At 42.3% G+C, this 13326-nt stretch overlaps 1 protein-coding gene across 1 annotated transcript in view; it reads left to right on the top strand.

The window, feature by feature from the left end:
• kiaa1549lb (KIAA1549-like b) overlaps positions 1–13326 on the top strand; it is a gene marked incomplete at both ends in the record, with an annotated part of 80598 nt that overhangs the window by 42748 nt on the left and 24524 nt on the right. Inside the window, 4 exons of the mRNA XM_083900615.1 lie at positions 1419–1638; positions 1799–1932; positions 3977–4145; positions 12160–12219. Of these exons, the coding sequence (XP_083756741.1) occupies positions 1419–1638; positions 1799–1932; positions 3977–4145; positions 12160–12219 (583 nt within the window). The remainder of the gene's footprint in view (positions 1–1418; positions 1639–1798; positions 1933–3976; positions 4146–12159; positions 12220–13326) is intronic.

Here is a 13326-nt window from a genome sequence, read left to right as displayed (position 1 = left end):
CCCCCTGGACGCCTCCCTCGGGAGGTGTTCCGGGCATGTCCCACCGGGAGGAGACCCAGAGGAAGACCCAGGACACGCTGGAGTGACTTCGTCACCCGGCTGGCCTGGGGACGCCTTGGGGTCCCCCCGGAAGAGCTGGAGGAAGTGTCCTGCGAGAGGGAGGTCTGGGCGTCCCTTCTCAGACTGCTGCCCCCGCGACCCGGCCCCGGATAAGCGGTGGAAAATGGATGGATGGATGGGTTCATACTGGGGGCTACTGTGTGACTTGTTTGAACAGGGACCTTTCTGCATGGCGTTTGCATGTTCACCCCGTGTGTAAATGTTTTCTTCGGCTTCCTCCCAAAGTCATACAACAGATGCAGATTTGAGGATTAGGCAAATTGGACACTCTAAATTGACCATAGGTGTAGAAGTGGATGGTTGTTAATCCCTATATGGCCCTGTTATGGACTGGCGACCTCACCCAGCCTTGTCTTTCAGCCTAAAGGCCACATTATACTTCTCCGACCGCGTAATGCGTTATCCGACTGCGAAACCACAGAGACCCCTCGAGCCTTCATACTTCTCCGTCGTGGTGACGGATACGCGCTGCAATTTCCCGCCCGATCAGTAGGGGTCGCTGCGCAAAGGTTGTTGTGCTTTTGGCTACAGTGAGCAATGGCGTCCGAGAGAGAAAGACTGTTGTTGTGGCCGCTTCTCACTTTTTCTGTGTCACGGAACGCAGTTTTAAGATAACTTGAGGCGAGAAATTGGCCATTTAGAGTCTAAACATGTGGTTTGTGTGTTAAGACATGACGCATTTATAGTTCGGCAGCGACGTTGTCGGCGGTGATCAGCTCCGCCTCTGTGGACGCTCAGAGCAGCGTTATCTCGGCCTGTCCTGAGGACCAATCGCAGCCCTTGCCGTCTCCGTTGTCCCTTGACGGAGTGACGGACACTTAAAAAATATTTTTTGCAGCCGGAGACGACGTAGAGGGGTCTCCGTAACCGACGTAGGGCACTTTACGCAGGAGTATAAATTGAGCTTAACTCAGCTGGGATTGGCACCAGCGACCCTCAAGTGGTAGAAGATGAGTGTGAGTGAGTGAGTGAGTGAGTGAGTGAGTGAGTGAGTGCGTGATCTGCTGATGTAAAACACAGCTTCAGTGAGACATTATGTGCACAAATTGTGCCAAAGAAAAAATGGCTCTTGAAAACTTGTTTTCTCTACTGTCCCCACTCACAGCTAAATGATACTTCAATCATGTTCCGGTTCTTCCATCTCTCCAAACAGAGCAGTGCGCTGAATGTTTGTCTACCGAATGTCACACATTTTACCTAAATCACACCCACTGCAATCAGCCATTCACTGAGCTATTAACCGACCATAAAGCTACGAAAAACACGATAAACATTGCTTATCTGTCTTTATTCCTCAGGTGGAGACTGTATTTGGCTCTCCCAACATGACCGTGGCTTATCACGTGACCGGAGGGGATGTGGTCTACTCCCCCTCAGTTGTGCTGGAAGGCTTGAACTCCTACGGCCGCGATAAGCTGATCGCAGACCTGCGACAGTATCTCCCCATGGTCACAGCGCTGCCCCTCCCGGCTGCATTATGGAGACCCAGCGCAGCGACCGGCTTCCAGCTGAAAACAGGTCAGCCATCGTTGAGCTCAGATGGTGCAGGAAAGAGAAACTGAGTGGAAACTAGGTTTGAGATGTAAAAAAAGAAAAAAAAAAAAATGTAGCGACATCTGACGATGAAATGACACAGCACTGCACGGCAAGCGAAGACACACTTGTTCTTGTGTTGCAGTGCTGCAGTTTGTGGGAGCAGGTGATAACCCTCGGTCCTGTAGGTTCTCTCAGATGATGGAGCGGCGGCTGGAGAAGGTGTTTTCAGAAGCGCAGGCCAAAGTGCTCAGCACTAACAGCAGACTCTCTGTTCAGGTAATGTCGTGGTACACAGTGTGGGGTCTTCTCCTTTATAGCTAGTGTCGTATTCTGATGTCAGTGCTTTTAAATGTCCCATATTATACCCTATTTCTCTATGTTAAACTAGTTCCCTGGTGTCCTAATGGACATGGCTGTGACATGCTTTGGTCAAAATACCATAAGGATGAAGCACCACAGCAGTTCAATCACCCTGCCAAAACAGCCCTGTTCAGAACGTTTGGTTTAGTAGTATCTTTAGGAAAAAAAAGGAAGTAAAACGAAGCTTAAAGGTACAATATGTAGTATTTATGGGTTTATATAACCCAAAATCCACTTTTTTATACATATTATGTGCTCCTGCATTGTCTAGTCGCTGTATAATAGTTTTTGTTTCATTTTCGTAGTGTTTCAAAAAGTCATGTAAAATAACATGACCGCGGACCGCGGTTGCATAGCCACTGTTAGCAGCGAGACGCCATGTTTCTACCGGAGCCTGTAAGGACAAACGCGAGAGAACAAATCAAGCGTCGCTTTACTTGTAGCGGAAGTCCCGCCTCCTCTCTCTCCGCTTCGTCTGCTACGGCCGCGGTAGCTCCGCCCTCTCCCTCGCTCTCACGAACCTCATCTGCTGACACGGAGAAAGACGACGAGGACGACATTTGACCAGCTGCGGATACCGTAGCGCTCAGGGAAGGGAGGGGGTGAGCAGAGCAGCAGGTCTTTGTTGTAAATTTCAGCCTCTCCTCTAGATGGCACTATAAACTACTTATTTCCCCTTTAAGGGACAGGAAATAACATCAGACACAGAGGCTACTGGGAGCTAACAGCAGTTAGCTTTTGGAAAAGTGATCATTTGCAGGCTCTAGCAGGCACATTGTCGTCATATATAACCTGTATCCACTGGACAGATAAATCCTCTGAGGCTGGAAGTTTGTGTAGAACTCTGTGCTGCACTGTGGAGCCAAGAATAGAACTTTTCGAGGACTTCCGGCATGTTTTACGCTCAAAGTGGAGCTCACTGGAAGTCCCAGTGAGCGCGGAAGTCAACTTCACGTGTTCAATCTCCTGTACTGAGGAGGACCACAAATACATGACTGAGTCATCTTTTTTCACAGTGTGGCGACTGAGCCCCAAATAGAAGTATTAAAATTATTAAAAAGTTGATTTAGCATAAAACGGGACCTTTAAAACATTTTCATTTGAGAATATAGCAGTTGTTTTTTATCTATCCAAAACGGCTTACAAAAGAGGAATAAGCTTCATAGAAGTAGTCACCACTAGATAGGAACAGTGGACTGACAGAGGGTGAGAGTACAGAGCTGGATCCAAGTGCAGAAGGAGACAGTGCAGGGGAGGGGGGTGCTAGTGCTAGGGCTCTTGGAAGTGCATGGGACGCTCCCTGTTCTGGTAGTGCTCGGTAGGTCATTCCATCAGCGTGGAACGACGCATGAAAAGAGTCTGGAAGTAGTCAACAACCGGGTTCATGTATTAAAAACAAAACAACGAGTCACTTAGCGTTAAGGAGAATAGGTGGACACTAGAAACGCTAGAAGATCAACAGTTGTGCTCCTCCACGCGTCAACATTACCCCGTGTTTTTGACTTGACAGCTACAAATGGATGCAAATTGTGTGCATTTTCCGTGTGAAAAAACTCTCCCATCAGGCTTTTGGCTTTTAAAAAAGACCTCCTTCCAGCGATGTTAATTAATTATGTTTAGTGAGGCAGTGTTTGTATTAATTTTAATCAGCCGCCACTTCAAAGTGCACACTGTATTAAAGCTAATTCGACGGTTGTGCATGGGTGGAAAAAAACAACAACCCTGATACTATAGTATTTTGCACTCTTTTCATGCCTTGCCAGTTTTCCCCACTGCTTCCTCGGTGAAGTCGGCCTTTAATAGTAATTGAATTTCTTTCCATTTCATTTTGTTCTACAATATTTTTCCCTATTATTACGGAGTTGCACATTACAGAAATGGAATGTGTCGTTGTCGTGCTTTTTCCTCTATTTTCTTCTTCTTTCGTCTGAGTTTGTGCTCCACTCGTTTTTCCTCCCAGATGCTGAGTGTCACCCAAGCAGCAGGCTCTCCCGCTGTGTCATTGGTCTACACTGTGAGTAATGGCACTGTCTTCCTTAATGGCACCACCGCCTCCAATCTCCTCGGTCAGCTGTCGGCCGAACTGGTCGGCTACTTCCTCTTTTATCCGCCACTTATCATCGCTGAGCGTAAGTAACAATTTGCATTCTGAAGTACATCTGTTAGTCGGGAATAATTGAGCGACGTTTACGAAGGGAGACAACAGAAGTAGATCTTGTGTCTCGGGAGTCATTTGTTTTGCCGGATACAAATTAGATTCAACTGACATTTTGTGTAATGCTTTTTTTTTTTCCTTTTTCTATTTATACTTTGAAGAGGAATAGAAGGTATACACTTTTTTTTACAAAGTACAATTTTCCATCTTCCCATTTTGCGCACACAAAAAAGTGATTTATTTATTGGTTTTATGAGAACAAAGTGATAAAACCTTAATAACTGTGGTTGATTTGATTAAGAGAAAGTGGTTGTTTTATGAGCTTTTCTTTTTTAATTCACATGGGCTCACTGATTTCCAGTCTCTCAGTTTCAGTTCAGCTGCTTTTATGATCAGGATTTTTCAAGTACTGTACAAAACAGGACAAACAGACACAACCTCCACCAGTGTCAAATCAATCATCATATCCCAGTGATCCACTCATGTAGCTTCCCACAGTGAGGTAACGTTAACATGCACAACCATGCTCCTGTTGGACAGAATTTGTATCCACACCCCAGTATATGCCTTCTTTTTTTTAAATTTATTTTTCTCTAAAATGGAACCAGAATTTACCAAATTGTGAGAGTTCACTCTGAAATATCGCGGCTGGGGAACAGCGTCAGAAAAGAGGATTTCTATCGGCTCGTTGACAGCAACTAGGAGGTTTTTGACCACAAAAACAAGTTAATGAATGTAAGTAGAACTATCATATATGTGCAACAGGACCACTCTATGTGAGCTATAAGAGAATACAGGTTTCAGGCACTTACATTTTTCATATAGTACATTCTATGGTAGGGGTCTCAGACTTGGGGCCACCAAATATTTAGTCTGGCCAGTAGGGGGCCAGTCAAGTGGAAAAAACAACTGTTCAGTCATGGTGCGCATGCAACATGAGCTCAAAATAATATCATATTCATCAGGATATCACAATAAAAAAATGATAGATCGTATGCAGAATTTTAAAAATAAAGTGTCCGCATTGACATGGAATGATGTATAGTTCAAAATAAAAATGTATTTATGATGCAAATATAATCTATTACTTACTAGAAACTTACAGAAATAACTCCCTTATAACTTGACATTAAGTGGCGGAACCACATGTGGCATGAGGGCCGCAAGTTTGAGACCACTGGTCTATGATTCGACAGACCCCTCAACAATCTGCCCAGTACCTACATATTCCAAAAAATAATAGATACCAAAACCTGTATAATACTATTGTTAGATTTTAATGATGGATCCGTTCAAACATTATCGATTGAGCCAAGATAAAAAGTCAGCCCCGTGTCTATATGGTCTCGCTCTCCTGTGCGGTTGTGCTCAGTCTGGCAACTCCGTCTGCGTCGGAGGTCTCCTCCCAGAAAAAAACAAACAAATGAAAAGCGACAGCGAAACCAGCAGGAGTGTAAAGAGCGAGCCCAGCTGTGTCCCAGTGTGCGGCCTGGTTCTATCCCCACCAGTGTATCTGGGGAAGGATGTGTACGTACTGCTCAGCAGAGGGGAGACGAGGCAGATGCAGAACTTGTAATGAGGCGTCATTTGTATTGTGCTTCGCTGTTCCCTTGAGGGGAAGAGTCACAGATTGCTTGACCTTGTTCACAGTGCGTTCAGAGCAAACATTCGGTTGCTGCGGCCGACAATGGAGTTTCAAATGTCACGTTTGCGCTCGCCGCCATGGTAGCGTAGTGAAAAGCCTTCCTGCAAAGATGAGGGGCCAACGGTGCCAGCGCCAGCAATATATCGCAGAATTTAACAGAGTGAATATTATCCAACCGGGTGATTTTCATGAGTATGGAAACAGGCAGAGTGGACTTAATTCTGCACCTGAAGGCTTACATTTTTCACTAACAGCATGTAAAACAAACAATATTTTTCATTAGTTCATTAGTTTTGGATTCTGTACCTGATAAAATGTGATCACTGCACAAGTGGAACCTGTCACATCTTCTCTGCTTGCTATGAGCATGTTTCACAGCAGTAATCCAACTCTGCCGTCTCTCGGGATACTGTATGTGGTGATTTGGTAAAACGTTTGCTTGTCTCTGGTATACTGGGGCACAACAGCAATGCACCACTTTTACTTTGTAATAAAAATGTAAATCGGCGCGTAAAGCCGAGCTAAAGAGCCACACACACACAGTCCTGGCCGCCGCGGTCCCGGGTTCGAAACCCAGCAGTAACAGAGAGCTACACGCCTTCATCTCCTCTGATGTTATTTGACTCCAGATGTGAAAGAAAATGCACAATCTTTCAATTTTAATGGCTTAGATTTGGTTACATTGTCATTATTTAAAAAAACTACATTACTTATTATTATAAAACAGTGCATTTGTTACTTTAAAAAAAAAAAAAAAGGTCAGAAGGGACCATTGGCCCCCGTCTGTGATGATGGGATTGCGTGGTGTCAACTACTGGGGCTCTGAAAGGGATTAACTCCGTTGGTAACACTTTAGATTACAGAACACATATTCACCATTAACTAGGTGCTTACTAACATGCATATAAGTAGCATACTGGCCCTTTATTAGTAAATATAAAGCACATATTAACACCTTATGTAGGAAAAATCTTAATTCATGTCATAATAGAGGTAGAATAATGTTATGTAGAATAAGGTGTTAATACGTGCTTAATGATTACTAATAAAGGGCTAGTATGCTATTTAATATATGTTGGTAAGCACCTAGTTAATGGCGAATGTGTGTTCCCTAATCTAAAGTGTTACCACTCCATTTCCTCCCAGAAATGTCCCGGGAACAGGATTGATGTCCAACAGGAGCCAAACTACACATTTAGCACATGTACGGTACAATGTAGTTTCCTTGTCATTTGCGAAAAAAACAAAAGCCGCGGTACTTGACTTTCATACGGGGGGTCGTTTATTTATCCACCATTGTTTTAAAGCGATCGCTATCGACAGCGTCCGTTATTCACCCGAACAGGATTAGACACGTCCCGTGTGACGTGATGTGGTTGTCCTGAAGTTAGCCACAGAGAGTAGTCAATAAAAGGAGCCGGATGAAATCAATCTGTCTTGTGCAGTGGCCTTTCAGCGCATTGACACTGGTCATCTCTGCTGAGTTTGTTTCAGGGCACATCTGATGGAACAGATTAGATTGTGTAATCAATACAGTTGTGTCCTTTCTTAAGATTTACCACGCTGTGTGTGTGTGTGTGTGTGTGTGTGTGTGTGTGTGTGTGTGTGTGTGTGTGTGTGTGTGTGTGTGTGTGTGTGTGTGTGTGTGTGTGTGTGTGTTCTTGTACTTGCGGCATACTGAGGACCAGTGAGGGTTTTTAACCATCAAAGTGAGGTCATTTTTACGGAGTGAGGACATTTTGGCCGGTCCTCACTTTGTTTTCATTGAAATCACTTCCTTAGGTTGCTATAACATGCTATACTCAATTTGTCAAAAAAAAAAAAACATTTTGGACGACACAGTATAGTATGACTTTTTTCTCAAATTTTGGACCAAAATTTTTTTTTCAAAAAAGTTTTTCACATTTTTTTTTCAAAAAAGTTTTTCACATTTTTTTTTTCAAAAAGAATTTTCAAAAAAAATTCTAATTTTTTTTTCAAAATTTTTTTTTCAATAATTTTTTTCAAAAAAGATTTTCTGAAAAATGTTTCTTTTTGGATCAAATTTTGGACAAAACATTTTTTTTGTAATTTTGATCGGCATAGTATAGTATGATGTTTTTGTAAAGTTTTGGACCAAAAATTAAAAAGAATCGAAAAAGTTTGCTAACATGCTATACTCAATTTTTCAAAAAAAAAAATTTTAATTTTGGAAGACATAGTTTAGTATGACTTTTTTTTTTTTCAAAATGTTTTTTTTAATTATTTTTTTTCAATTTTTGGATGACAGTATAGTATGACTTTTTTTTTTCAAATTTTTGGGTCCAATTTTTTTTTCAAATTTTGGACGACATAATGCATTATTATTATCATATAGTATATTATGACGTTTATGTCGAATTTTGGACCAAAAAAAACATTTATGGTACTGCAACCAGTAGTTCTAGATATTTGTAATTGTGTTGATTTATAAAGTGGAAATGCTGGTCCTCACTTTGTCAGCAACCCAGTCCTCAGTATGCAGCAAGTACAAGAATGTCTGTGTGTGTGTGTGTGTGTGTGTGTGTGTGTGTGTGTTGAGCACTGAATGATTCCAAAATGCAGCTGGGCTAAAGCATAATTTTGTGCCTGAATGCACCTGGAGCTGCTGATGTTGCTACGCTAATGTGCTGCTCATGCTATGCCTCCTAGGTAGACACAGTGTTCCATGTCTCACATATGAAAAGTGAAAAGTGTCTCAGCCTCAGTGTCTTGAATAATAAAACCACGAGTACCACCCACCTCAGTTTGATTGAGCACAAGGAGGCTAAATCAAAATCTATGGTGCAAAAAAGGTGCTTCCATTGGCCTGGTTGCGGGTTAAGGAATTGTTCTCAAATCAGCTGCAGTACTTGAATTCCTCCAGAGGTTCTTCAGTGGACTTTGACAACACTGTTTTTTTTTTGGCTATGCAAAATCCTGCTCAGGGTCAAAGCAGAGTTGCTGCTTGAGCTGCCAAATAACCCAGGCTTCTCCTGCATCACAACATATTTTTCAAAGCAGTAGTTACGGCCAGAGGATTAACTGGATCTTATCAAACCTCGGGGGTTCCTTTTCCGGACCGCATTCCTGCAGAGTTTACAACCGTGGGATTCATGTTCAGCCGACGGCTATTCACACAGGAGGAGGAGGAGGAGAGATAATATCTGTCTGACACACTCCACACAGTTTAAGCACCTGCTCAAAACAGAAATGTCTTCCCTGAGTTTGCTTCTCTTCGTAACATTTAGGATGGTTTATTGGCAGGAACTGAACTTCCCATTTGCATAAGTGTATAAATGCTTTAAAATAAGCCTGTATTGTATGAATTTTAGGCAAGCGCCACAGCCTTGTGCTGACAGGTTTCTGCAGCAGAATAATAATAATCTCAAAATGGAGGGAGAACAGCAAGGCTGTGAAGGCTGATGTAGTTTGATGATAATAGTGGGGAAGTCAGTTTGTTACAGTCTGCACTCTCACCAGGAGAAGTCACTCATTCTTACACACTGGACCTTTAAGATTAACTTTAGACAGTGGATGAGTGTGGGCTGTGTGTGTTTTTATCGCTGAGAGTCATGTTCAGCACCATGGACAGCGCCAAAGCACTTTGACTGGTCCGAGCAGCCAGTGCTGAACTCAAGAACATCATGGTTACATGTAACTCGATTGATTCATTGATTGTTACACAGGTTACAGGTGACTTCTTTTTTTTTTTTTGCTTATTTTAACCATAAAAGGGCCAGAAAATGTAAGTTTGAGTAAGAGTAAGTGCTTTTGCCCATTTTTTTTTCCAGAATAACTTTCAATATCTGGCAGTTATTTACAATTTACTGCATGTTAAAGTAGTGATTGAACAATTTAAGTTTCCAAAAGAAAACCAAAAACACACCAGATTTTGCATGTTAAATTTGAAATTTGAAACAGTATAACAGGTATTTAAAATAACATTTGTTGTAGGTTTTGTCTCAATGTCCAAAAACAGGCCCAAAAAAATGGAAACTCTGTACAGGCATTTTTCCAACTCTCTCCTCTCTGGTGACAAAGACGCTGATTCGTCCGCTTCCTGCAACAGTGCGAGTGAAATTACCATAATAACGACTTATTGTCTTTCAGAAATTGTTGCAATTTTTTCCGATAGCGCAAACCGTCGCCGTTGCGGTAATGCAAAGTGCGTTGTCTGCGATACGCTCCGTGTTAAAGGGTTAAGTCTTCATCTAGTGCGATGAATAGCAGCCACGTTAAATGTGCAGGATGCATGAAGGGAAGCATTTCTTTGAAGAACACTGCTCTCTGTCACGCAGAACAAACGCCCCCTTAGCTGTGATACGATCACAACATATCACAGTCTGTCATACGCTTTTCGCTTAATTGACTGAAACAGCGAGACGACAGATTATGGCTCCTTCGGAGTCTGAGACTGCTCTGTTGTGCAGATGCTAAGATCCACACACGTGTGTGTGTCTTCTATCTTATTGCTGCTTTTTCCATGTAGAAAAAAAAAATCAAGGCTGCGTCTCTTAACTGAATTTTCATTCAAAAGGCTGCAGCTCCTGTGAGTGTCATTGGGGTCAGATTGCAGTTTTGTTTTACACACTGCTTACATCAAGATAAGTAGATTCTCTGCCTTTGAACGCTGAATTAAAAGCTTACTCAGTTTTGTGATTGAATCGAGTCAGGAAGTAGAGTTACCTTCAGGCTGTGGGATGATGTGAAAGATAAAGGAATATGACGAGATGCAAAGAGACACCGACGGGGAGCTTAAAGACGACACAGAAGGACAGGACAGGACAGAACCAGAGTGTGACGGCGATTCTGTTTGTTTGGTAGCCTCACCGATGGTGATATTACACATGAGGTGTAAGCATATGCCGACGGCGGCTGCCTCCTCACTTCAAAGCCAATTACCTCAGTAAATAATTAACAGTGGGGGATTCTCGCGTCACCTTTAGCTCTGCTCTGATGGAAAAAGGCCCGAGATCTCACACCACCACAGAGTGCCGGTTTGTAGCGCCGACTTCTCCGTGTTCCTGTGGCGCCGGTGGAGGACGAACTGTGCTGACTTCAGCTCTTTCACTCTCTGCAGCCTCTGCTCTTCAACATTTTCTGTCGGGTGGATTATAAGCGAGGCTCCTGGCAAAGTCTCATTTTAGACTTTAACAGCTAATGGAAAAATACAACCTTAAAAAAATGTGGCGTAGGAAACTGGAAGTACAGTTTTAATATAAGGTGTTAGACGTTGTGTTAGTGCTGCACAGGTGTCGCGAACGGTTGAGTTTTAGATGCACGTCGCGTGTAATACGTGACGTTTTGATTGATTTGACGGCTTGTGTTTGCATTTCAATACGTTTGGCTGCATTTGTCTTTCTGTCAAATGCTTAGTTTGAGTTTAGCAGTGAGCGATGGGGACAGGTGTGAGTGAAAAAGCAGTGTTTTTTTTGTCGTTGTTTTTTTTTTTTTTACTTTACAGTAGAACAGTTTTACTCATGGAGGTAAGGGAAAAAGAGCACAGCAATAAGTATGAAATTGAGATCTGAAGGATGTGCCTGTGCACAATTTGTAGAAAGAGGGATAAGAGGAGGAGGAGGAAGAAGAAGGGTCATATCAGGTGGTTGATTAATGCACATTGGTGCAGACTGACTTCCATAATGTGTTGCAAGGTCGCCATGTTATTTTAATTGTTACCTTGTGTGATGTTAAATTGCAGGGCTGCAGTGTGTGCTCTGTGTGTCCAGCCTGTCTGTTTTCACATTCACAAGTCAGTGATACAGCATCTCCCCCCCGAACACTGCGCCAGCCTCCAGCATAAGAGCTCAACCAGGCAGGAAGTACAGCACAGTAACTCTGTAACTGTAGGAAAACACAGCGAAAAACAAACCTTTAAAAGCATAAACAGCCAAATGTATATTATTATTAGTTAACGTTTGGATTCGATTACAAGTTCGGTTTCTTGGGATTTGTTTTTTTCATTTTTATGGAGCGAGAACTTGTCTTTCGGCAGTAGATGATCTGCACGTCAGATTTTTATCTTGACGCAACCATCCTAATTTATCCAGGCTTGGAACCAGCACAAGAAGTCATTTAGAGTGTTGAATTAACAATGAGCAACGGGGAATGTGTACCCTAGCCCTTGACCTGGCAACCCTTCAGTTACAATAACTTGGCTATGGGGTTTCCCAAATGTTGACTTCAACTCTTTCATTTTCACTTTTCATGACTGCTTTCAGTATTTTTCTTTTAAACTGTATTGAGGTGTGATCTATTTTTTCTTGCTGCAGGAAAATAAAAGGATGGTAGATAAGAAAAATGTTAAAATAATACAAATTCTATTATTTTGCTCTCTTTGCAGCACTGGAGTATCACAATCTGAACACCTCCATTGCAACCAGAGACTTCTGGGTTATTACAGGTAGGATTGTAATCATCATTGAAAGGTATATAAATGATGCCGCATGTGTAATGTTTCAGAATGCAGGGGATTATGCACACCACTCTCATGTTGTATCTATATAACCACAAATGAAGCTGTTTTACTATTAGATTCTAATCTCATACAGGGCACATGTGTTTTAATGCATAATATTATAAACTGTAGTGAGCGGTAGCTTTCAAAGTCACCCACACTGCTCTATTGTATAATGGATGGGCCTTTCACTTCAGGCCATGTAGCTCTTAACCCTGCACTCACCGCGATGAGAGGCTGAGTCAGTTCAAGGTCATCCCTTAATGAGATTTATTCACACGGAGCAAGACGTGGTGCAACCAGTGCTTCTGGTTTTCAACCATTGATGAAAACATTGATTAAAGCTGCGCTGGGTGATGTTTGGCCACTGTGGGACAGAAGGCTTTTGTCTTTCCTCCAACAGAATGCCAATATTTAAATGTAAACGCAGTTTGTAGTCATTTCCCTGAACGTTTCCAGAGATCAACGACTATAAATTGACATCCGGGATTTTTTTTAGTCTTAACAGCATCAGCCATCATCAGTGCACACTGCACAGATGTGTCTGTGTCAGATGTGTAAGTATATTTTAAATCAGTCAGAAAGATAAAAAAACAGCCTTGTTTTGTGAAGTTTTACAATAAAAGATACACATAATTTGTGCGTTTGTGCCTTAATCTTTGAATTTGGGTTGTGTCAATTCATTGTTTAGAGTGGAACTGTTCATTTTGGCCGCCAAAAATGATTCTGCAGCGTTGTATGCCTTGTGTTGTATTGTGAGGGGGCGACTTACAGTGATTAGGATGTGAAGAGGAAACTTGAGCAAAAAAGAGAGTGGGCCATCTTATTTTAAAGGTGCCATATGTAAGAATGTGGCCAAAAAACGGTTACTCCATTCAAATTCAAAATACCGAAGTCTTTTAGGTTTCGTTTTCTGACGTAACTGGCAACCCGTGGTTGCTCGGCAGCTGAGACTCTACTGACTGCAATGATTGGTAGACGGCGGTAGGTGGCGCCACATGCCAAAACATGATTTCAAAACATAAACATGATTTGCAGTCTGCAAAATATTTT

Source organism: Microchirus variegatus (genome assembly GCF_963457635.1).
Source record: "Microchirus variegatus genome assembly, chromosome: 14".
NCBI lineage: Eukaryota > Metazoa > Chordata > Actinopteri > Pleuronectiformes > Soleidae > Microchirus > Microchirus variegatus.
This window is presented reverse-complemented; position numbering and strand designations above follow the sequence as displayed.